This window comes from Oncorhynchus nerka, linkage group LG15 (assembly GCF_034236695.1).
Source record: "Oncorhynchus nerka isolate Pitt River linkage group LG15, Oner_Uvic_2.0, whole genome shotgun sequence".
NCBI classification, from domain to species: Eukaryota; Metazoa; Chordata; class Actinopteri; order Salmoniformes; family Salmonidae; genus Oncorhynchus; species Oncorhynchus nerka.
Window position 1 is genome coordinate 95,959,602 of NC_088410.1, and position 25,339 is coordinate 95,984,940.

The window sequence follows — 25,339 nt, forward strand, 5'->3', positions numbered from 1 at the left end:
GCTTATCTAAAATGGAGAGGAAGTTACTTTTAAAGAATGACCAGGCATCCTCAACTGACAGGATGAGGTCAATGTCCTTCCAGGATACCCGGGCCAGGTCGATTAGGAAGGCCTGCTCACAGAAGTATTTTAGGGAGCGTTTGACAGTGATGAGGGGTGGTCGTTTGACTGCGGCACCGTAGCGGATACAGGCAATGAGGCAGTGGTCGCTGAGATCCTGGTTGAAGACAGCGGAGGTGTATTTGGAGGGCCAGTTGGTCAGGATGACGTCTATGAGGGTGCCCTTGTTTACAGAGTTAGGGTTGTACCTGGTGGGTTCCTTGATGATTTGTGTGAGATTGAGGGCATCTAGCTTAGATTGTAGGACTGCCGGGGTGTTAAGCATATCCCAGTTTAGGTCACCTAACAGAACAAACTCTGAAGCTAGATGGGGGGCGATCAATTCACAAATGGTGTCCAGGGCACAGCTGGGAGCTGAGGGGGGTCGGTAGCAGGCGGCAACAGTGAGAGACTTATTTCTGGAGAGAGTAATTTTCAAAATTAGTAGTTCGAACTGTTTGGGTATGGACCTGGAAAGTATGACATTACTTTGCAGGCTATCTCTGCAGAAGACTGCAACTCCTCCCCCTTTGGCAGTTCTATCTTGACGGAAGATGTTATAGTTGGGTATGGAAATCTCTGAATTTTTGGTGGCCTTCCTGAGCCAGGATTCAGACACAGCAAGGACATCAGGGTTAGCAGAGTGTGCTAAAGCAGTGAGTAAAACAAACTTAGGGAGGAGGCTTCTGATGTTGACATGCATGAAACCAAGGCTTTTTCGATCACAGAAGTCAACAAATGAGGGTGCCTGGGGACATGCAGGGCCTGGATTTACCTCCACATCACCCGCGGAACAGAGAAGGAGTAGTATGAGAGTGCGGCTAAAGGCTATCAAAACTGGTCGCCTAGAGCATTGGGGACAGAGAATAAGAGGAGCTGGTTTCTGGGCATGGTAGAATATATTCAGGGCATAATGCGCAGACATGGGTATGGTGGGGTGCGGGTACAGCCCAGGCCCTGGGTGATGATGAGAGAGGTTGTATCTCTGGACATGCTGGTTGTAATGGGTGAGGTCACCGCATGTGTGGGAGGTGGGACAAAGGAGTTATCAGGGGTATGAAGAGTGGAACTAGGGGCTCCATTGTGAACTAAAACAATGATAACTAACCTGAACAACAGTATACAAGGCATATTGACATTTGAGAGAGACATACAGCGTGGCATACAGTAATCACAGGTGTTGAATTGGGAAAGCTAGCTAAAACAGTAGGTGAGATAACAACAGCTAATCAGCTAACACGACAACAGCAGGTAAAATGGCGTTGACTAGGCAACGGGGCCAACAGATAAAACAAACAAGCAGAATGGAGTACCGTGATTAATGGACAGTCCAACGTGCATCAGCTATGTGGCCAAGAGATCAGTGTCCAGGGGGCAGCGGTGGATGTGGCAGGGAAGCTGGACTGGCGAGTGTTATCCAGGTAAAAAAAAAACTAACAATGACTAAATAGCTTGTAGCTAGTTAGCTGGTTAGCTTCTGGAGGTTCTTGAGTGTGTTCTAAAAAATTAAAAATAATAGCGATTCCGTAGGTTTCCGGAAGGTATAAACAAATTAAAAATCAAAAAGAGATAGAAATTAAATATGGGTGTTTGGGACGCGGCAATTCAGACGGTTAGCAGGCCTGTGCTAGCAAGCTAACAGTTCGTAGATAGCTAGATAGCTAGTTGTGAAGATCCAGCTGAAAAATGTTCCGTTTGCGGTGGGAATCCGGGATGAATCCGGGAATGAAAAATAAATAGGTCCGTTATGCTCTGGTTAGAGTCGCGTTGTTCGAACTGGCGAGAGCTTTCCGGGCTGAAGGTTAGCTGATGACCGGTTAGCTGAAGACCGCTAGCATAGCTGGCTAGCTTCAGTTGAGGGGTTCCGGTTCCGAAGTAAATATAAATACTTTAGGAAAAATAGCTACATTGGGTGAGGCGGGTTGCAGGAGAGTATTTGGAAGCTTAGGTTTAGCAAAAAGTTTTTAAAGAGATATGCGAAGGAAAATATGTAAAAAACGAAAAATGTACGATATATACAGGGGACACGACACGACAGGACGACTTACTGCTAAGCCATCTTGGATCATCTTCTAGGCTCTGTAGGCTATGGGCTTTCCAACCATGTTCCATCGATCTTATAGGCTACGCTTAGAGTTATTTGTTCACCTGACCTAGAATTCCTTACAATCAAATGCCGACCGCATTATCTACCAAGAGAATTCTCTTCGATTTATAATCCCCCCCCCCCCAAGCGGGCACCTCGACGGCCCTGAAAGAACTTCATTGGACTCTATGTAAACAATTGAGTTGGAGGCTTGGCCACGCAGTCATGGGGGAACAGGGAGTACATGAGAGGGCTGAGAACGCACCCTTGTGGGGCCCCAGTGTTGAGGATCAGCTGGGTGGAGATGTTGTTTCCTACCCTCACCACCTGGGGCCGTCCCGTCAGAAAGTCCAGTACCCAGTTGCACAGGGCGGGTTCGAGAACCAGGGTCTCAAGCTTAATGATGAGTTTGGAGGGTACTATGGTGTTAAATGCTGAGCTGTTGTTGATGATCAGCATTCTCTCATAGGTATTCCTCTTGTCCAGATGGGTTAGGGCAGTGTGCAGTGTGATTGCGATGGCTTCGTCTGTGGACCTATTGGGGCGGTAAGCAAATTGGAGTGGGTCTAGGGTGTCGGGTAGCATTTCGCTACACTTGCATTAACATCTGCTGACCATGTGTATGTGACCAATAAAATTAGATTTGATTTGGAGGTGATATGATCCTTGACTAGTCCCTCAAAGCGCTTCATGATGACGGAAGTGAGTGCTATGGGACGATAGTCGCTTAGCTCAGTTACCTTAGCTTTCTTGGGAACAGGAACAATGGTGGCCCTCTTGAAGCATGTGGGAACAGCATACTGAGATAAGGATTGAATGAATATGTCCATAAAGACACCAACCAGCTGGTCTGCGCATGCTCTGAGGACGCAGCTAGGGATGAGAACAGTGTTTGTCAGTGATCATGTCTGTCAGCTCGCGCTGTCTGGTGTATATCTATTTACTCCTGAGAGAGAAACGGAGAGAGAAGTCTGGACAGGGAGAGAGAGACGAGAGAAGGTCTATATCTATTTACTCCTAAGAGAGAGCTGGAGAGAGAAGTCAGGACAGGGAGAGAGAGACGAGAGAAGGTCTATATCTATTTACTCCTGAGAGAGAGCTGGAGAGAGAAGTCTGGACAGGGAGAGAGAGACGAGAGAAGGTGTATATCTATGTACTCCTGAGAGAGAGCTGGAGAGAGAAGTCTGGACAGGGAGAGAGAGACGAGAGAAGGTGTATATCTATGTACTCCTGAGAGAGAGACGGAGAGAGAAGTCTGGACAGGGAGAGAGAGACGAGAGAAGGTCTATATCTATTTACTCCTGAGAGAGAGCTGGAGAGAAGTCTGGACAGGGAGAGAGAGACGGAGAGAGAAGTCTGGACAGGGAGAGAGAGACGAGAGAAGGTTTATATCTATGTACTCCTGAGAGAGAGACGGAGAGAGAAGTCTGGACAGGGAGAGAGAGACGAGCAAAGGTCTATATCTATTTACTCCTGAGAGAGAGACGGAGAGAGAAGTCTGGACAGGGAGAGAGAGACGAGAGAAGATCTATATCTATTTACTCCTGAGAGAGAGACGGAGAGAGAAGTCTGGACAGGGAGAGAGAGACAAGAGAAGGTCTATATCTATTTACTCCTGAGAGAGAGACGGAGAGAGAAGTCTGGACAGGGAGAGAGAGACGAGAGAAGGTCTATATCTATGTACTCCTGAGAGAGAGACGGAGAGAGAAGTCTGGACAGGGAGAGAGAGACGAGCAAAGGTCTATATCTATTTACTCCTGAGAGAGAGACGGAGAGAGAAGTCTGGACAGGGAGAGAGAGACGAGCAAAGGTCTATATCTATTTACTCCTGAGAGAGAGACGGAGAGAGAAGTCTGGACAGGGAGAGAGAGACGAGAGAAGGTTTATATCTATTTACTCCTGAGAGAGAGACGGAGAGAGAAGTCTGGACAGGGAGAGAGAGACGAGAGAAGGTTTATATCTATTTACTCCTGAGAGAGAGACGGAGAGAGAAGTCTGGACAGGGAGAGAGAGACGAGAGAAGGTTTATATCTATTTACTCCTGAGAGAGAGCTGGAGAGAGAAGTCTGGACAGGGAGAGAGAGACGAGAGAAGGTTTATATCTATTTACTCCTGAGAGAGAGCTGGAGAGAGAAGTCTGGACAGGAGAGAGAGACGAGAGAAGGTTTATATCTATTTACTCCCGAGAGAGAGCTGGAGAGAAGTCTGGACAGGGAGAGAGAGAGACGAGAGAAGGTTTATATCTATTTACTCCTTAGAGAGAGACGGAGAGAGAAGTCTGGACAGGGAGAGAGACGAGAGAAGGTTTATATCTATTTACTCCTGAGAGAGAGCTGGAGAGAGAAGTCTGGACAGGGAGAGAGAGACGAGAGAAGGTTTATATCTATTTACTCCTGTGAGAGAGCTGGAGAGAGAAGTCTGGACAGGGAGAGAGAGACGAGAGAAGGTTTATATCTATGTACTCCTGAGAGAGAGACGGAGAGAGAAGTCTGGACAGGGAGAGAGAGACGAGCAAAGGTCTATATCTATTTACTCCTGAGAGAGAGACGGAGAGAGAAGTCTGGACAGGGAGAGAGAGACGAGCAAAGGTCTATATCTATTTACTCCTGAGAGAGAGACGGAGAGAGAAGTCTGGACAGGGAGAGAGAGACGAGAGAAGGTCTATATCTATGTACTCCTGAGAGAGAGACGGAGAGAGAAGTCTGGACAGGGAGAGAGATGAGAGAAGGTCTATATCTATGTACTCCTGAGAGAGAGACGGAGAGAGAAGTCTGGACAGGGAGAGAGAGACGAGAGAAGGTTTATATCTATTTACTCCTGAGAGAGAGACGGAGAGAGAAGTCTGGACAGGGAGAGAGAGACGAGAGAAGGTTTATATCTATTTACTCCTGAGAGAGAGACGGAGAGAGAAGTCTGGACAGGGAGAGAGAGACGAGAGAAGGTTTATATCTATTTACTCCTGAGAGAGAGCTGGAGAGAGAAGTCTGGACAGGAGAGAGAGACGAGAGAAGGTTTATATCTATTTACTCCTGAGAGAGCTGGAGAGAGAAGTCTGGACAGGGAGAGAGAGACGAGAGAAGGTTTATATCTATTTACTCCCGAGAGAGAGCTGGAGAGAGAAGTCTGGACAGGGAGAGAGAGACGAGAGAAGGTTTATATCTATTTACTCCTTAGAGAGAGACGGAGAGAGAAGTCTGGACAGGGAGAGAGAGACGAGAGAAGGTTTATATCTATTTACTCCTGAGAGAGAGCTGGAGAGAGAAGTCTGGACAGGGAGAGAGAGACGAGAGAAGGTTTATATCTATTTACTCCTGAGAGAGAGCTGGAGAGAGAAGTCTGGACAGGGAGAGAGAGACGAGAGAAGGTTTATATCTATGTACTCCTGAGAGAGAGACGGAGAGAGAAGTCTGGACAGGGAGAGAGAGACGAGCAAAGGTCTATATCTATTTACTCCTGAGAGAGAGACGGAGAGAGAAGTCTGGACAGGGAGAGAGAGACGAGCAAAGGTCTATATCTATTTACTCCTGAGAGAGAGACGGAGAGAGAAGTCTGGACAGGGAGAGAGAGACGAGAGAAGGTCTATATCTATGTACTCCTGAGAGAGAGACGGAGAGAGAAGTCTGGACAGGGAGAGAGAGATGAGAGAAGGTCTATATCTATGTACTCCTGAGAGAGAGACGGAGAGAGAAGTCTGGACAGGGAGAGAGAGACGAGAGAAGGTTTATATCTATTTACTCCTGAGAGAGAGACGGAGAGAGAAGTCTGGACAGGGAGAGAGAGACGAGAGAAGGTTTATATCTATTTACTCCTGAGAGAGAGACGGAGAGATAAGTCTGGACAGGGAGAGAGAGACGAGAGAAGGTTTATATCTATTTACTCCTGAGAGAGAGCTGGAGAGAGAAGTCTGGACAGGGAGAGAGAGACGAGAGAAGGTTTATATCTATTTACTCCTGAGAGAGAGCTGGAGAGAGAAGTCTGGACAGGGAGAGAGAGACGAGAGAAGGTTTATATCTATTTACTCCCGAGAGAGAGCTGGAGAGAGAAGTCTGGACAGGGAGAGAGAGACGAGAGAAGGTTTATATCTATTTACTCCTTAGAGAGAGACGGAGAGAGAAGTCTGGACAGGGAGAGAGAGACGAGAGAAGGTTTATATCTATTTACTCCTGAGAGAGAGCTGGAGAGAGAAGTCTGGACAGGGAGAGAGAGACGAGAGAAGGTTTATATCTATTTACTCCTGAGAGAGAGCTGGAGAGAGAAGTCTGGACAGGGAGAGAGAGACGAGAGAAGGTTTATATCTATGTACTCCTGAGAGAGAGACGGAGAGAGAAGTCTGGACAGGGAGAGAGAGACGAGCAAAGGTCTATATCTATTTACTCCTGAGAGAGAGACGGAGAGAGAAGTCTGGACAGGGAGAGAGAGACGAGCAAAGGTCTATATCTATTTACTCCTGAGAGAGAGACGGAGAGAGAAGTCTGGACAGGGAGAGAGAGACGAGAGAAGGTCTATATCTATGTACTCCTGAGAGAGAGACGGAGAGAGAAGTCTGGACAGGGAGAGAGAGATGAGAGAAGGTCTATATCTATGTACTCCTGAGAGAGAGACGGAGAGAGAAGTCTGGACAGGGAGAGAGAGACGAGCAAAGGTCTATATCTATTTACTCCTGAGAGAGAGACGGAGAGAGAAGTCTGGACAGGGAGAGAGAGACGAGAGAAGGTTTATATCTATTTACTTCTGAGAGAGAGCTGGAGAGAGAAGTCTGGACAGGGAGAGAGAGACGAGAGAAGGTTTATATCTATGTACTCCTGAGAGAGAGACGGAGAGAGAAGTCTGGACAGGGAGAGAGAGACGAGAGAAGGTCTATATCTATGTACTCCTGAGAGAGAGCTGGAGAGAGAAGTCTGGACAGGGAGAGAGAGACACGATGCATAGCATGCCCTCCATTCCTCTAGTTGCTCATCATCTAATTTAACCACCCTCCCCTCTCCCTTCTCTCCACCACCCCTCCCCCTGTACAATACCAAGAGTGCTGTGATTGGTTTATGGAAAGAAGAACAGTGGCGGGGCAATATTCCTCCACATTACTAAAGCTTTAGCTGTGACTGTTGATTTCTGAGCAAGAACACAAGGACTTAAGTCCTGTCCTGGCAGCTCTGTTGTTGCTATAAGAAGCTCGGTGGGACACTGGGTACAATTCAGTTATGTTTAGGAATACAGTATATCGCACTAAGGCTGTATTGCCATCCGTATTTGCCATGTCTTTAACCAAAGCCTAAAGGATTGTGTGTGTGCCCACAGCCATAGAAGAAAGCTAAAGTAATTCCACTGCCTAAAAATAGTAAAGCACCCTTTGCTGGCTCTAACAGCCCCCCAATCAGTTTGCTTCCTGTTCTTAGTAAACTGATGGAGGGATTTGTGTTTGAACAAATACAATGCTATTTTTCAGAGAACAAGTTAACTATTGACTTTCAGCATGCATGTAGAGAAGGGCACTCAACTTGTATTGCACTGACTCAGAAGACTGATGATTTGCTTAAAAATAAATGGATAATAAGATGTTAGTTGGAGCTGTATAGTTACATTTAAGAGTAGCCTTTGATGTTATTGATCATACATTGTTATTGAAGAAACTAATTTGCTGTGGCTTTACATCCTCATCACATGGTTTGAGTTATTTATCCAATAGAACCCAGTGAGTGTTCTCCAATTTGAAACTTCTCTAACGTCACATATATACCATGCGGTGTCCCTCAGGGCATTTGCCTTGGGTCGTTACCCTTCTCTATTTCTGCAAATGATTTGCCACTAGTCTTACACAAAGCTAGAATGACTTATGCATGGGAATATGATTCCACACTCTACATGCCAGCACCCAAAGCCATCAGAATTGGTGATTTAATAATAAACTGTTCTTATACAATACGTGTAAAACCAAAAGCATTGTATTTGGTTCCAAACATTCTCTAAGACCTAAACCTCAACTGGAGTTGTGTATAAAGAGGGTGACTGTTGAACAAGTTGAGGAAGCGAAACTCCTACTTATAACATTATCAATTATCACGGTCCAGTCATACTGATACTCATCATCAGACCAAGTTGTTGTGAAGATGGGGAGAGGTGAGTCTGTTATAAAAAATATATATATATGCGTTTTTGACACAAAGATCAAGTTGTACTAGTTGTTCAGGCTCTGGTCCCATCTTGATTAACGTCAGGTAATATGGTCAGGTGTGGTAAAGAAAGACCTAGCAAAGCTGCTACTGGCTTAGAACAGAGTCGCGCCCTTAACTGCACATACAGAACTAACATCAACGACATGCATACCTGGGGCGGCAGGGTAGCCTAGTGGTTAGAGCATTGGACTAGTAACCGAAAGGGTTGCAAGTTCAACTCCCCGAGCTGACAAGGTACAAAATCTGTCATTCTGCCCCTGAACAAGGCAGTTAACCCACTGTTCCTAGGCCGTCATTGAGAATAAGAATTTGTTCTTAACTGACTTGCCTAGTTAAATAACAATAAAATAAATAAATAAAATAATAATAAATAAAATAATTTCCTGGTTGATGAGAGATAAACTGCTTCTCTTGTAGTTTTGATGAGAGATATTACTGTGATGAAAAATCCATATTGTCTACATAATCAAATAACATTCAGCTCAGACACCCATACATACCCCACAAGACATGCCACCAGGGGTCTCTTCAGACACCCATACATACCCCACAAGGCATGCCACCAGGGGTCTCTTCAGACACCCATACATACCCCACAAGGCATGCCACCAGGGGTCTCTTCAGACACCCATACATACCCCACAAGGCATGCCACCAGGGGTCTCTTCAGACACCCATACATACCCCACAAGGCATGCCACCAGGGGTCTCTTCAGACACCCATACACACCCCACAAGGAATGCCACCAGGGGTCTCTTCAGACACCCATACATACCCCACAAGGCATGCCACCAGGGGTCTCTTCAGACACCCATACATACCCCACAAGGCATGCCACCAGGGGTCTCTTCACAATCACTACGTCCAAAAGGAATTCACAGCAACACACAGTTTTATTCAGAGCCATGATCGTGTGGAACTCCCTTCCATCTCCAATTACTCAAGAAAACAGAAAAATGACCTTTTAACCTCTTGCTCCTACCTGGCACGCAGGCGTCCCATCTAGAGATCTGGAAATGCAAATGCGCTACGCTAAATGCTAATAGTATTAGTTAAAACTCAAACGTTCATTAAAATACACATGCAGGGTATTGAATTAAAGCTACACTCGTTGTGAATCCAGGCAACAAGTCAGATTTTTAAAATGCTTTTCGGCGAAAGCATGAGAAGCTATTATCTGATAGCATGTAACACCCCAAAAGACCCGCAGGGGACGTAAACAAAATAATTAGCATAGTTGGCGCTACACAAACCGCACAATAAAATATAAAACATTCATTACCTTTGACCATCTTCTTTGTTGGCACTCCTAGATGTCCCATAATCACTATTGGGTCTTTTTTTCGATTAAATCGGTCCATATATAGCCTAGATATCGATCTATGAAGACTGTGTGATAAACGAAAAAAATAGCGTTTCATAACGTAACGTCATTTTTTTAAATTAAAAAAGTCGACGATAAACTTTCACAAAACACTTCGAAATACTTTTGTAATGCAACTTTAGGTATTAGTAAACGTTAATAAGCAATCAAATTAATCACAAGACGAAGTATATTCTATAGCTGTCCGTCTGGAAATACTGCCTGGGTAAATCTCAACCAAAATATTCCGGTCGGAGACCTGAAGAAAAAGCATATCTCTTGTTCGTTTGATCAAGAAAAAAAAGACTAGGCAAATGACAAGACTGTTGACATCGTGTGGAAGCTGTAGGTACTGCAAGCTCAGCCCCATTTAATGTCGATCGCCTATAACAATGGGTTGAAGTGGCGGATGGATATATTTTTCAATTTTCAGTGATCAGATTTTCCTGCACTTTTCGACGAAACGCACGTTCTGTTATAGTCACAGCCGTGATTTAACCAGTTTTATAAACGTCTGAGTGTTTTCTATCCACACATACTAATCATATGCATATACTATATTCCTGGCCTGAGTAGCAGGGCGCTGAAATGTTGCGCGATTTTTAACAGAATGTTCGAAAAAGTAGGGGGTAGGAGTAAGAAAACGGATTAAACAAAATCTCATAGAATGGCAGGGATTGTCAGGACACACACACACACACACTCTAACACACACATAATTGTTGTTGTTGTATTGTTTGTGTATGGTGGTATTTTAAATGTCTTACTGTCCTTGTGTATCAGTGTTTTGTTACTTGTCGTGTTTTGTGTTTCTTGTGGACCCCAGGAAGAGTAGCTGCTGCTTCTGCTAAATCCATTGGGGCTCCTGGTAAACACAACGAAAGCAGATCCTGTAAACTAGATTAGAGTTAGACAGGGCATTTGTTCTGTCTTAATAGTGTTGTTTTGTGATGATGTTGTTTTTGTTGGAATAACTTGTGCAATTTAAAAGTATTGAACACAACAAACCCAATATACTCTTGCCGTATTGAAACATATTCAAATGGTTTCTCCGTTTTAATCACATACATGTATCTTCAATTCAGTGGTTTTTCCATGAAGGTATTTTATTATCTCAGTTTGCATTGTGACATAATGATGTTAACTTCGGTGCCTAAAAGTTTGTCCTGTATTTCACTGTGCTTATTTAATTTAATTTACTTTTTTATATTTTATTTAACCTTTTATTTTAACTAGGCAAGTTATTGTGGGAGGGCTGAGGAGGTTCTGTTCTTTGTGTGTGGCTTCTGCGGCCCAAAGTTAACTGTGTCACGGTTTAGATATTGTCCGGTATGTATGATGATAACAACAACATCTCGACAACAGACGTTGTTTTTTTTATTTTGTCCTTATACAACCATATGCTTATTGTGTGAGCAGAGTTTTGTTGTTCTCTGTTCTTTAATCTAAAACATTTTGCAGGTCTACAACATAATAATCTCTAACAACGGCCAGGGGTATATGTAGTCCTGAGTCAGCTCAAACCCCATTGCTAGGGGTATATGTAGTCCTGAGTCAGCTCAAACCCCCATTGCTAGGGGTATATGTAGTCCTGAGTCAGCTCAAACCCCCATTGCCAGGGGTATATGTAGTCCTGAGTCAGCTCAAACCCCCATTGCCAGGGGTATATGTAGTCCTGAGTCAGCTCAAACCCCCATTGCCAGGGGTATATGTAGTCCTGAGTCAGCTCAAACCCCCATTGCCAGGGGTATATGTAGTCCTGAGTCAGCTCAAACCCCCATTGCTAGGGGTATATGTAGTCCTGAGTCAGCTCAAACCCCCATTGCTAGGGGTATATGTAGTCCTGAGTCAGCTCAAACCCCCATTGCTAGGGGTATATGTAGTCCTGAGTCAGCTCAAACCCCCATTGCTAGGGGTATATGTAGTCCTGAGTCAGCTCAAACCCCCATTGCCAGGGGTATATGTAGTCCTGATTCAGCTCAAACCCCCATTGCTAGGGGTATATGTAGTCCTGATTCAGCTCAAACCCCCATTGCCAGGGGTATATGTAGTCCTGAGTCAGCTCAAACCCCCATTGCCAGGGGTATATGTAGTCCTGAGTCAGCTGCCAGTTCCAGTTTTCTGCTACCGATGACTGGAACAAACTACAAAAATCTCTGAAACTGGAAACACTTATCTCCCTCACTAGCTTTAAGCACCAGCTGTCAGATCAGCTCACAGATGACTGCACCTGTACACAGCCCATCTATAATTTAGCCCAACTACCTCTCCCTCTACTGTATTTATTTATTTATTTATTTTGCTCCTTTGCACCCCATTATTTCTACTTTGCACATTCTTCCATTGCAAATCTACCATTCCAGTGTTTTACTTGCTATTTTGTATTTACTTTTCCACCATGGCCTTTTTTTTGCCTTTACCTCCCTTCTCACCTCATTTGCTCACATCGTATATAGACTTATTTTTCTACTGTATTATTGACTGTGTGTTAGTTTTACTCCATGTGTAACTCTGTGTTGTTGTATGTGTCGAACTGCTTTGCTTTATTCTTGGCCAGGTCGCAATTGTAAATGAGAACTTGTTCTCAACTTGTCTACCTGGTTACATAAAGGTGAAAAAATGGACTTTTACAGACAGTGTGGGGATAATATCTAATGTCAAGCTAACAGAACACAGAGCTTTGAGTATCCTGCCTTCATCTGTCTCTCCCTCCTTGGTCTGAGAAGACTAGATGTCTCTAGGACAGTAGTCACCAACCGGTCGATCGCAGGTCGATCTTCAAGTCATTCCTAGTCGATCACCAAACATTTCTGTGATACAAGCCAACGATAGAGGCTGTGATAGAGGCTGTGATAAAGCCGACGATAGAGGCTGGGATATAGGCTGTGATAAAGCCAACAATAGAGCCTGTGATAAAGCCAACGATAGAGAATGTGATAAAGCCAACGATAGAGGCTGTGATAGAGCCTGTGATAAAGCCAACGATAGAGGCTGTGATAGAGGCTGTGATAAAGCCAACGATAGAGAATGTGATAGAGGCTGTGATAAAGCCAACGATAGAGGCTGTGATAGAGCCTGTGTTAGAGGCTGTGATAAAGCCAACTATAGAGGCTGTGATACAGGCTGTGTTAGAGGCTGTGATAAAGCCAACGATAGAGGCCGTGATAAAAGACAACGATAGAGGCTGTGATAAAAGCCAACGATAAAGGCTGTGATAAAGCCAACGATAGAGAATGTGATAGAGGCTGTGATAAAGCCAACGATAGAGGCTGTGATAAAGGCTGTGCTAAAGTCAACGATAGAGGCTGTGATAGAGTCTGTGATAAAGCCAACGATAGAGGCTGTGATAAAGCCAACGATAGAGGCTGTGATAAAGGCTGTGCTAAAGTCAACGATAGAGGCTGTGATAGAGTCTGTGATAAAGCCAACGACAGAGGCTGTGATAAAGCCAACGATAGAGGCTGTGATAAAGCCAACGATAGAGGCTATGATAGAGGCTGTGATAAAGCCAACGACAGAGGCAGTGATAAAAGCCAACGATAGAGGCTGTGATAAAGCCAACGATAGAGGCTGTGATAGAGGCTGTGATAAAGCCAACGATAGAGGCTGTGATAAAGCCAATGATAGAGGCTGTGATAGAGGATGTGCTAGGGGCTGTGTTAGAGTCTTTATTTTTGATTGTGTTGCACTGTTGGTGGTAGATGAACTTGATTCAGAAGCCCTGAGCATCGGGTAAACACAGTGTTGCCATTGTGAACCATTTAATTTGTCTGAAAAGACTAACTCCGCCTACCTGGTGGACTGGGAGATCTGCGCTGGCCAATCGGATAACTCAAATCATCGTTCCTACAGCTTCCCCGGCCAGAAGCAAAGTTTGATACTAGCCTACATGAGATTTCGTAACTTTTAAAACCCTGACCACAGAGAGAGAGAGTCAGAATACAGCAAAGACCTGCTGTTTTTATGCTTGAGTTCACGTCTACGTTTTTATTCAGCACTGTCAACACTGTCTTTATTCAACATTATTACAAACCATAAAACGTGCTTCTCTCTACTTCCAGTCCCACTGCAGCTGTAATGAATGAGTAGCCAAGTGTATCGTCAGCCCCGCGTGTTTAAATATTACTGGCAGCTCATCGTGTCTATTTTAATACGGGAGCAAATTCCCGCAGCAATATTCCAACATCTAGTGGAAAGCCTTCCCAGTAGAATGGAGGCTGTTATAGCAGCAATGTTCCTACATCTAGTGGAAAGCCTTCCCAGAAGAATGGAGGCTGTTATAGCAGCAATGTTCCTACATCTAGTGGAAAGCCTTCCCAGAAGAATGGAGGCTGTTATAGCAGCAATGTTCCTACATCTAGTGGAAAGCCTTCCCAGAAGAATGGAGGCTGTTATAGCAGCAATGTTCCAACATCTAGTGGAAAGCCTTCCCAGAAGAATGGAGGCTGTTATAGCAGCAATGTTCCTACATCTAGTGGAAAGCCTTCCCAGAAGAATGGAGGCTGTTATAGCAGCAATGTTCCAACATCTAGAGGAAAGCCTTCCCAGAAGAATGGAGGCTGTTATAGCAGCAATGTTCCAACATCTAGTGGAAAGCCTTCCCAGAAGAGTGGACGCTGTTATAGCAGCAATGTTCCAACATCTAGTGGAAAGCCTTTCAGAGAAGAATGGAGGGTGTTATAGCAGCAATGTTCCATCTAGTGGAAAGCCTTCCCAGAAGAATGGAGGCTGTTATAGCAGCAATGTTCCAACATCTAGTGGAAAGCCTTCAGAGAATAATGGAGGGTGTTATAGCAGCAATGTTCCAACATCTAGTGGAAAGCTTTCCCAGAAGAATGGAGGCTGTTATAGCAGCAATGTTCCAACATCTAGTGGAAAGCCTTCCCAGAAGAGTGGAGGCTGTTATAGCAGCAATGTTCCAACATCTAGTGGAAAGCCTTCCCAGAAGAGTGGAGGCTGTTATAGCAGCAAAGGGGGCACCAACTCCTTATTAATGCCCACGATTTTGGAATGAGATGTTTGACGAGCAGGTGTCCACATACTGTTGGTCATGTAGTCTATGAGAAGCTAGTAAAGATCTGATTTGTTAAAGTTGACTTAAAACTTCTCCGTTCTGTCCAGGTATGTAAAGGGACACCCTCCCAAAGCTGATTTCATCTGTCCTAACCACTAACCCTAACCCCTAGTTCTATCCCCAACTTTCATATAACTATCATTCTGTTCTGTTGCAGATGTGAGATCAGAGACACTCACCTGGTTGAGGAGAGCATCCCGGAGACCCTGAAGATCAATAACCCCTCCTCTAGTCCTCTAACAGATCCGAGGTGTGAGATCAGAGACACTCACCTGGTTGAGGAGAGCATCCCGGAGACCCTGAAGATCAATAACACCCTCCTCTAGTCCTCTAACAGATCCGATAGGATGCTATAGGACCGATCTTAACTGTCCTTCTCCTTCCATGTTCCAAGGTATGAGATTAGAGACACTCACCTGGTTGAGGAGAGCGTTCTGGAGACCCTGAAGATCAAATCTGACTTCCTCAACTTCAAGCCCCGCCCCTTTAACATGCGTGAGTTCTACGACCGGACGGGCCACGACATCAAGGACATGCTGCTGTCATGCTACTACCGCGGCATGGAGTGCAGCGCTGAGGACTTCACTGTGGTGAGTCACCATGTAGCATCTGGTTGTAACTCTGTGATGCTAAGCTGTCTGCCCTCTGCTGGCTACGTGAACACAGCTCATCACCGTGGTGTTGTTAGCATAGAGCGTAGGACTGACTGGGTCTGACCTTCCTCTAATGGTTTTATCTGATGCAGCTGATCATCCACTTCAAAGTGGTGAGTGACATTGTAGCACGTGCAACGGAGGTGGTTCGGAGAATTATGCTCTCGCTCTCGATCAGTAACCTTACCTGAGACCAGAAGACTTGTCTTAACGCTACAAGGTCGATTCTAGGCTCTAGGTCAATTCTAGGCTCTAGGTCAATTCTAGGTCAATTCTAGGCTCTAGGTCAATTCTAGGCTCTAGGTCAGTTTCAGGCTCTAGGTCAATTCTTGGCTCTAGGTCAATTCTAGAGCCAGGTCAATTCTAGGCTCTAGGTCAATTCTAGGTCAATTCTAGGCTCTAGGTCAATTCTAGGCTCTAGGTCAGTTTCAGGCTCTAGGTCAGTTTCAGGCTCTAGGTCAGTTTCAGGTTCTAGATCAATTCTAGGCTCTAGGTCAGTTTCAGGCTCTAGGTCAATTCTAGGCTCTTGGTCAGTTTCAGGCTCTAGGTCAGTTTCAGGCTCTAGGTCAGTTTCAGGTTCTAGATCAATTCAAGGCTCTAGGTCAGTGGTCTAACACCATCAGTTGGTGTGCAGAAGCCCCAAGTTGGTTTGGAACCCAGTTGTTTCCACATATACCAGGCAACTCTGTCCTGGTTTCTGTCTCTGTGGGATACAGCGGTGAGAAATACTGCATTTCTTCATCTGGTCTGGAAACTCTGTGAAGCTAGGTTCCCACCGCTGGCTACATTAACACAGGGCATCCCTGTGCTGTAGCATGGAGCTCCAGATCCGGCCTTTCTGAGATGGATTTATCTGATCCATCTGAATAACAATGGAGCATAGGTGGTTCAGTGAACTACGCTGTGGTGATGGGTGACCTAGCCTGAGACCTAAAGATTTGTGTTAGCTTAGCTTAGCTTAGCTTTAGTTCAACAACAGCTTAGCTTTAGTTCAACAGGCTAATACAGTCTGGTGGAGTTTATGTAGCTTATGCCTAGTTTTATGCCACGTAACCTCTGTGTAGTAGAGTCCACATAGCCTCCGTGTAGTAGAGTCCACGTAACCTCAGTGTAGTAGAGTCCATGTAGTAGCCTCCGTGTAGTAGAGTCCACGTAACCTCAGTGTAGTAGAGTCCATGTAGTAACCTTCATGTAGTAGAGTCCATGTAGTAACCTTCGTGTAGTAGAGTCCACGTAACCTCAGTGTAGTAGTGTCCACGTAACCTCTGTGTAGTAGAGTCCACATAGCCTCCTCGTACTGGAGTTCATGTAGCCTCAGTGTGGTAGCCGCCTTGTAGCTTCCGGGTAGTAGAGTTCATGTATCCTCGGTGTGGTAGAGTCCGTGTAGTAGCCTCGGTGTGGTAGAGTCCGTGTAGTAAAGTCCATGTAGTAGCCTCTGTGTAGTAGAGTCCACATAGCCTCCGTGTAGTAGAGTCCACGTAACCTCAGTGTAGTAGAGTCCATGTGGTAGCCTCCGTGTAGTAGAGTCCACGTAACCTCAGTGTAGTAGAGTCCACGTAACCTCAGTGTAGTAGAGTCCATGTGGTAGCCTCCGTGTAGTAGAGTCCACGTAACCTCAGTGTAGTAGAGTCCACGTAACCTCAGTGTAGTAGAGTCCACGTAACCTCCGTGTAGTAGAGTCCATGTAGTAGCCTCCGTGTAGTAGAGTCCATGTAGTAGCCTCCGTGTAGTAGAGTCCACGTAACCTCCGTGTAGTAGAGTCCATTTAGTAACCTTCGTGTAGTAGAGTCCACGTAACCTCCGTGTAGTAGAGTCCACGTAACCTCAGTGTAGTAGAGTCCACGTAACCTCAGTGTAGTAGAGTCCATGTAGTAGCCTCCGTGTAGTAGAGTCCACGTAACCTCCGTGTAGTAGAGTCCATTTAGTAACCTTCGTGTAGTAGAGTCCACGTAACCTCCGTGTAGTAGAGTCCACGTAACCTCAGTGTAGTAGAGTCCACGTAACCTCCGTGTAGTAGAGTCCACGTAACCTCCGTGTAGTAGAGTCCACGTAACCTCCGTGTAGTAGAGTCCACGTAACCTCCGTGTAGTAGAGTCCACGTAACCTCCGTGTAGTAGAGTCCACGTAACCTCCGTGTAGTAGAGTCCATGTAGTAACCTTCTTGTAGTAGTGTCCACGTAACCTCAGTGTAGTAGAGTCCATGTAGTAGCCTCCGTGTAGTAGAGTCTACGTAACCTTCGTGCAGTAGAGTCCATGTAACCTTCGTGTAGTAGGGTCCATGCAGTAGCCTCCGTGTAGTAGAGTCCACGTAACCTTCGTGTAGTTGAGTCCATGCAGTAGCCTCCTGGTAGTAGAGTCCATGTAGTAGAGTCCGTGTAGTAGAGTCCGTGTAGTAGAGTCCGTGTAGTAGAGTCCATGTAGTAGCCTCCTTGTAGTTGAGTCCATGTAGTAGAGTCCATGTAGTAGAGTCCATGTAGTTGAGTCCACGTAGTAGAGTCCGTGTAGTAGAGTCCGTGTAGTAGAGTCCGTGTAGTAGAGTCCGTGTAGTAGAGTCCATGTAGTAGCCTCCTTGTAGTTGAGTCCATGTAGTAGAGTCCATGTAGTAGAGTCCATGTAGTAGAGTCCACGTAGTTGAGTCCACGTAGTAGAGTCCACGTAGTAGAGTCCACGTAGTTGAGTCCACGTAGTAGAGTCCACGTAGTAGAGTCCACGTAGTAGAGTCCACGTAGTAGAGTCCACGTAGTAGCCTCCATGTAGTAGCCTCCATGTAGTAGAGTCCTTGTAGTAGAGTCCTTGTAGCAGAGTCCATGTAGTAGAGTCCATGTAGTAGAGTCCATGTAGTAGAGTCCCTGTAGTAGAGTCCCTGTAGTAGAGTCCATGTAGTAGAGTCCATGTAGTAGAGTCCATGTAGTAGCCTCCATGTAGTAGCCTCCATGTAGTAGAGTCCTTGTAGTAGAGTCCTTGTAGTAGAGTCCATGTAGTAGAGTCCATGTAGTAGAGTCCATGTGGCATTTAAATAATAGAAATACCTGTTCACTGTTGTATGCGCCCATATTATATTACAGTGATTCTTAGTCTGTTTGATGCTACGCTCGTCTCTGAAGCATTGAGCTCCAGTCTCTAACTCCATGATCCCTGTAGTCTCTGTAGCATTGAGCTCCAGTCTCTAACTCCATGATCCCTGTAGTCTCTGTAGCATTGAGCTCCAGTCTCTAACTCCATGATTCCTGTAGTCTCTGTAGCATTGAGCTCCAGTCTCTAACTCCATGATCCCTGTAGTCTCTGTAGCATTGAGCTCCAGTCTCTAACTCCATGATACCCGTAGTCTCTGTAGCATTGAGCTCTAGACTCTAACTCCATGATACCTGTAGTCTCTGTAGCATTGAGCTCTAGACTCTAACTCCATGATACCTGTAGTCTTTTTTTGACCTACCCACCTGCGTTTGTCGTAGAAACACCTCTCTAGACTTTCGGGGACCCCCTTCTTTAGGACGGAGAGAAAAAAGGTCAATGTTAAAGTTCATTTCCTGCAATTCTACACATGTTGCTATGGGGCGTAGAGAAAAGGTTGTTGTTTATGACCCATTTCACACATTTCTACAAAAACAAAATGTTTTGCCATGGGGCAGAGAGACATTTTTGCACTTTTAAAGCAAGTTTTCTGCAATTTTACACATTTTAGACTTGACTTATATATATGATACCTGAGTGAGAGTGACTAACGAAATCAATAAGGGTCCCCTGGAGGTCAGTGCCCCGCGTGCCTGTTCGCTATTCAACCACGATTACTACAAGTTTAGATAACAGGCTTGACTAACTTACCAGTCTAAAAATTGTTAGCTGACATGACTAATTGAGTGACTGTCAATGACTTCAAAAACAAGAGAAGAATTGCTGATCACATTTTTAACTGGCGCCTTGTGTATTCTACTATTCTGACTCTCAACAGTAGGTTGAGATCCTGACTGAGCCCCCCTCCCCCAATCCCCAACAAAAATGATATATTTGTAATATTTTTTGGGGGTCGGGCCCAAGCTATCACTTATATTGTTTATGCCTGGAGCCGGCCCTGCTCAGTAACACATAAATACCTCCGTTTGTGCCTCTCTTCTTCAGATGTTTTCATCCTGTTAAGTCAAATAGTAAAAATGGATGTGAAACAAAAGTAGTGGTGGTTGCGGCACATTTCAAAAGGACTTGTTGACTTTGAGGTGTCAGGGCTGTTGTGAAGACGTCTGCAGTTCCTGTTTCCGTTTGAATGAAAACAACCATTTACCTGGATTAACGTGGATTTTTACCAGTGCTTCAGTGCTTCAGTCCGCTCTGCCACGACAATGAATAAAACAACTCATTGAAATGATATGATTGATGTGAAATACAAAGCCACGCAGGTGTATCTTTCATCTGAAAACTGTATCATTGACTTCTTTGATCAACTGCCAAAATAGTCAGCCCACATCGAGTGACCTAACATGAGTTCCTGTGTCGACTACAAGGATACTGCTGTGGCTCTCCTCTCCTCTCCTCTCCTCTCCTCTCCTCTCCTCTCCTCTCCTCTCCTCTCCCCGCCCTTCACTGTCCCTCTGCTGAGGTAAAATGTTCACGGTCTGAAAGACACACCTTTCCCTATGGCCCTTAGAAACGTGTACTGCCAGGTACTGTAATGTGCCCTACTCTGCCGCGAGGGTCCTGTAGTATCATACTGTAGTATCATACTGTAGTATCATACTGTAGTATCATAATGTAGTATCATAATGTAGTATCATACTGTAGTATCATAATGTAGTATCATACTGTAATATCATAATGTAGTATCATACTGTAGTATCATACTGTAGTATCATAATGTAGTATCATACTGTAGTATCATACTGTAGTATCATAATGTAGTATCATAATGTAGTATCATACTGTAGTATCATAATGTAGTATCATACTGTAGTATCATAATGTAGTATCATACTGTAGGATCATAATGTAGTATCATACTGTAGTATCATACTGTAGTATCATACTGTAGTATCATAATGTAGTATCATACTGTAGTATCATACTGTAGTATCATAATGTAGTATCATACTGTAGTATCATACTGTAGTATCATAATGTAGTATCATACTGTAGTATCATACTGTAGGATCATACTGTAGTATCATAATGTAGTTTCATACTGTAGTATCATAATGTAGTATCATACTGTAGTATCATACTGTAGTATCATAATGTAGTATCATACTGTAGTATCATAATGTAGTATCATAATGTAGTATCATACTGTAGTATCATACTGTAGTATCATAATGTAGTATCATACTGTAGTATCATAATGTAGTATCATACTGTAGGATCATAATGTAGTATCATACTGTAGTATCATAATGTAGTATCATACTGTAGGATCATAATGTAGTTTCATACTGTAGGATCATACTGTAGTATCATACTGTAGGATCATACTGTAGTATCATACTGTAGGATCATAATGTAGTATCATAATGTAGTATCATACTGTAGTATCATAATGTAGTATCATACTGTAGGATCATAATGTAGTATCATAATGTAGCATCATACTGTAGGATCATACTGTAGTATCATACTGTAGGATCATACTGTAGTCTCTACTCTGCTGTGAGGGTCCTGTAGTAATGTGATGTCTCTGTGTTTGTTTGTGATGATGTGGGATGTAATGGAGATTAGACCTGTTCAGCTAACAGCTCAGCAGAGAGCACTCATTTGTGTCTGTCCCAAATGGCACCCTATTCCCTACATAGTGCACTAGTTTGACCAAAAGTAGTGCACTATGTAGGGGATGTGATGCAATTTGAGATGCAAATCAAATGGTGTGTGAAGAGTCATCCCCCTCACACACACATACACACACACACACGCACACACACGTTTACACAGACACACATAGACACCACACACACTCACGTACAGATGTGTTTTTTCAGTGTAAGTTGATTTAATCAACTTGAAAATGAAAGCAACTGAACAATTTTTAATTTTTAATTTGATTAGTTTGAATTGACCCTTGTATTTGTTATTTTTTGGGGATGTTTTGCCCTTTCAAATGGAATATGTCCAGGCCCTCTCATTGACATGATGATACTTGAAGCCACTTGGTTTACGTCTGTATCCATAGAAACGGCATTTCACGTCTCACTTGATGCTAGCCGCAGAATTTTGTGGAAGTGGTCTCTTCCTGATTTACACAGTGCCCCTTGACCTTTCCCCACATTTTGTTATGTTACTGCCTTATTCTAAAATTGATCAAATAAAATAAAAATCTTGAGCAATCTGAACTCAATTCCTGAAAATGACAAAGCGAAAACAGGTTTTTGTATATGTTTGCAAATTTAAAAAACAGAAGTACCTTATTTACATAAGTATTCAGACCCTTTGCTATGAGACCCGAAATTGAGCTCAGGTGAATCCTGTTTCCATTGGTCATCCTTGAGATGTTTCTATAACTTGATTGGAGTCCACCTGTGGTAAATTCAATTGATTTGACATGATTTGGAAAGGCACACACCTGTGCCATATAAGGTCCCACAGTTGACAGTGCATCTCAGAGCAAAAACCAAGCCATCAGGTCGAAGGAATTGTCCATACTGAGTACTGAGTACTGAGACATGATTGTGTCGAGGCACAGATCTGGGGAAGGCTACCAAAACATTTCTGCAGCGTTGAAAGTCCCCAAGAACACAGTGGCCTCCATCATTCTTAAATGGAAGAAGTTTGGAACTACCAAGACTTATCCTAGACCCGGCCAAACTGAGCAATCGGGGGAGAAGTGTCTTGGACAGGGAGGGGACCATGCTGTGGGGATGTTTTTCAGCAGCAGGGACTGGGAGACTAGTCAGGATCGAGTGAATGATGAATGGAGCACAGTACAGAGAGATCCTTGATGAAAACCTGCTCCAGAGCACTCAGGACCTCAGACTGGGTCGAAGGTTCACCTTACAACAGTACAACAACCCTAAGCACACAGCCAAGACAACGCAGGAGTGGCTTCGGGACAAGTCTCTGAATGTCCTTGAGTGTCCTAGCCCGTGCCCGGACTTGAACCCAATCAAACATCTGTGGACAGACCTGAAAATATCTGTGCAGCAACCCTTCCCATCCAACCTGACAGAGCTTGTGAGGATCTGCAGAGAAGAATGGGAGAAACTCCCCAAATACAGGTGTGCCAAGCTTGTAGCGTCATACCCAAGAAGACTTGAGGCTGTAATCACTGCCAAAGGTGCTTTGACAAAGTACTGAGTAATACTTATGTAAATGTGATATTTCTGTTTTTCATTTTTAATACATTTGCTAAAATAAATAAAAAATGAACTGGTTTTGCCTTGTCATTATTGGGTATTGTGTGTAGATTGATGAGGGGGAGAAAAAAAACTATTTAATAAATTTAAGAATAAGAAAATGTGTAAAAAGTCAATTGGTCTGAATGTTTTCCAAATGCACTGTCCTTGGATGTCTGTGTGTCTCAATCGATCTCTCTTTCCATATTGACTTGCATGCTGACAGCACTGAACATTGATTGGCACACACTAGTGTGATACCTGAACGACTGATTTTTTGTTGTTGTAGAAAAACAACAATATTGGATGTTCTAAGTTTATAACGATGCTTAAACCACACCAGGAGACCACTTTTGAGGTCTTTGAAAAACCTATGAAATTAGAATTTTTGAGTGTAGTTACACTTGCTAGCACCAAGCACTGTTGTTGGGTTAGCGCTGTTTCCGTAGCACAGGCACCTAGCACTGTTGTTGGGTTAGCGGTGTTTCTGTAGTACAGTTAGCGCTGTTTCTGTAGCACAGCCACTTAGCACTGTTGTTGGGTTAGCGCTGTTTCCGTAGCACAGGCACCTAGCACTGTTGTTGGGTTAGCGGTGTTTCTGTTGTACAGCCACCTAGGTTGCAAGTTCAAATCCCCGAGCTGAGAAGGTACAAATCTATCGTTCTGCCCCTGAACAGGCAGTTAACCCACTGTTCCTAGGCCGTCATTCAAAATAAGAATTTGTTCTTAACTGACTTGCCTAGTTAAATAAAGGTAAAATAAAAAAAAATAAAAAAGATACCTTGTAGTTAACTTTTAGTTGATTACTTTGGGAAAGGATATTGGGAAAGTATTTCCGTCTACCATCTACCGTTAGCATCGCTAACGGCTACACAAAGTGGTAGACGTGATGCACACATCACACACATACAGGATCATTCCTGTGCTGTCACCTCTACAGAAAGTTGGACTGGAATACAAAAATCAATGATGCATTCGGTACATGAATTGTGATATGCCTACGCTTGAGCAAATTCAATACATTTTCTAATAAGTTCAATACATTTGAGTTGATTTCCAAAACGTACAACACATATGATAGAACAACCGACGGTAACAAATTCAAATACCGGACCGTTTTTTTTTTCACGTTATAGTATTGGAAAAAAGTACCAACGTTTTGGGACACAGTGCCACACACACACACACACACACACAGCTTTTCTGATAAACGATCAGTTGCAAAACTGACTCCTATTTGTCTTGTTGTTGTGAGATACTTTATGGAGGGTTGGATTAGACGGTGCAAATAATGTGTGTTTTATATAGAGCTTTTCCAGGTGCTTAACATTACGTTGTATAGAGGGAACCTGCATCATTCACTACCAATGTGTTCAATCCACTGGGGTGATGTGAGAGGTGGCTATAGTGTTACACAGCTAACAGGAATCCACTGGGGTGATGTGAGAGGTGGCTATAGTGTTACACAGCTAACAGGAATCCACTGGGGTGATGTGAGAGGTGGCTATAGTGTTACACAGCTAACAGGAATCCACTGGGGTGATGTGAGAGGTGGCTATAGTGTTACACAGCTAACAGGAATCCACTGGGGTGATGTGAGAGGTGGCTATAGTGTTACACAGCTAACAGGAATAGCTGTACTGTATGTTGTGGTCTTCCTCTCTCTCTGTCACTCTCTCTCTATCTCTCTCTGTCTCTCTCTATCTCTGTCTGTCTATCTATCTATCTATCTATCTATCTATCTATCTATCTATCTATCTATCTATCTATCTCTATCTCTCTCTCTGTCTCTCTCTCTCTCTCTCTGTCTCACTCTCTCTGTCTCTCTGTCTCTCTCTGTCTCCTAAAGGTTAAGTCACCTAGCATGGTAGCATGTTGGAGCGAGCGGTCGCATCTGCACTCGGTCCGCAGGTAGTATTACATTTCATTACATTTCATTACATTTCATTATAGTACAACGGTTTGATTTGTCTAATCTTAGCAATTTCTTCTTAGCTAGCTACACAGCCGTCTTTGTATCATAGATAATTGCGTAATTATCGTATTTCGTCGTCCTAACGCAGTCTACACTGCCCTGCAGCTAGCCAGCTAGCTAACGTCCACCGTTAGCTAGTCCACCGTCTACCGATTAGCAGCACAACTATTACACTCAACTGAACGACTTGATTAGTGTAGTGTTAGCTAGCTACATAGTTGTCTTTGCTGTCTTCGTACCCAAGATAATTGTGTAGTTTAGAGTGTGTAGTTTTATGTCGTCCTTAACATAGGAGACTCTGCTAGCTAGCCAACAGCTAGCCAACGTCTACCGAACAGAACTTCTGCACTCAACAATCCGGTCGCATTTCGCTTCGCTCCACAGGTAGTATCACATTTTTCATTTCATTTCATTACAGTACAACGGCTTGATTTGTTTGATCGTAGCTAGCTACATAGCTAGCTACATAGCCGTCTTTGTATCAAAGATAATTGTGTAGTCTAGAGCGATTTCCTAGGTTAGTTAGCCAGCTATTGTCGTTCTTTTAAGCCAGCAAATAGCAGCACAGTAAAACGTAATCAACACTGCCAACTAGCCTAGCAACAGCTAGG

The 25,339-nt window shown here is 44.0% G+C and overlaps 1 protein-coding gene across 1 annotated transcript in view; it reads left to right on the forward strand.

Moving 5' to 3' along the window:
* The window catches only part of asic1b (acid-sensing (proton-gated) ion channel 1b), a 543,240-nt gene that overhangs the window by 28,515 nt on the left and 489,386 nt on the right, over positions 1-25,339 (forward strand). Inside the window, exon 2 of the mRNA XM_065002076.1 lies at positions 15,188-15,383. Within this exon, the coding sequence (XP_064858148.1) occupies positions 15,188-15,383 (196 nt within the window). The remainder of the gene's footprint in view (positions 1-15,187; positions 15,384-25,339) is intronic.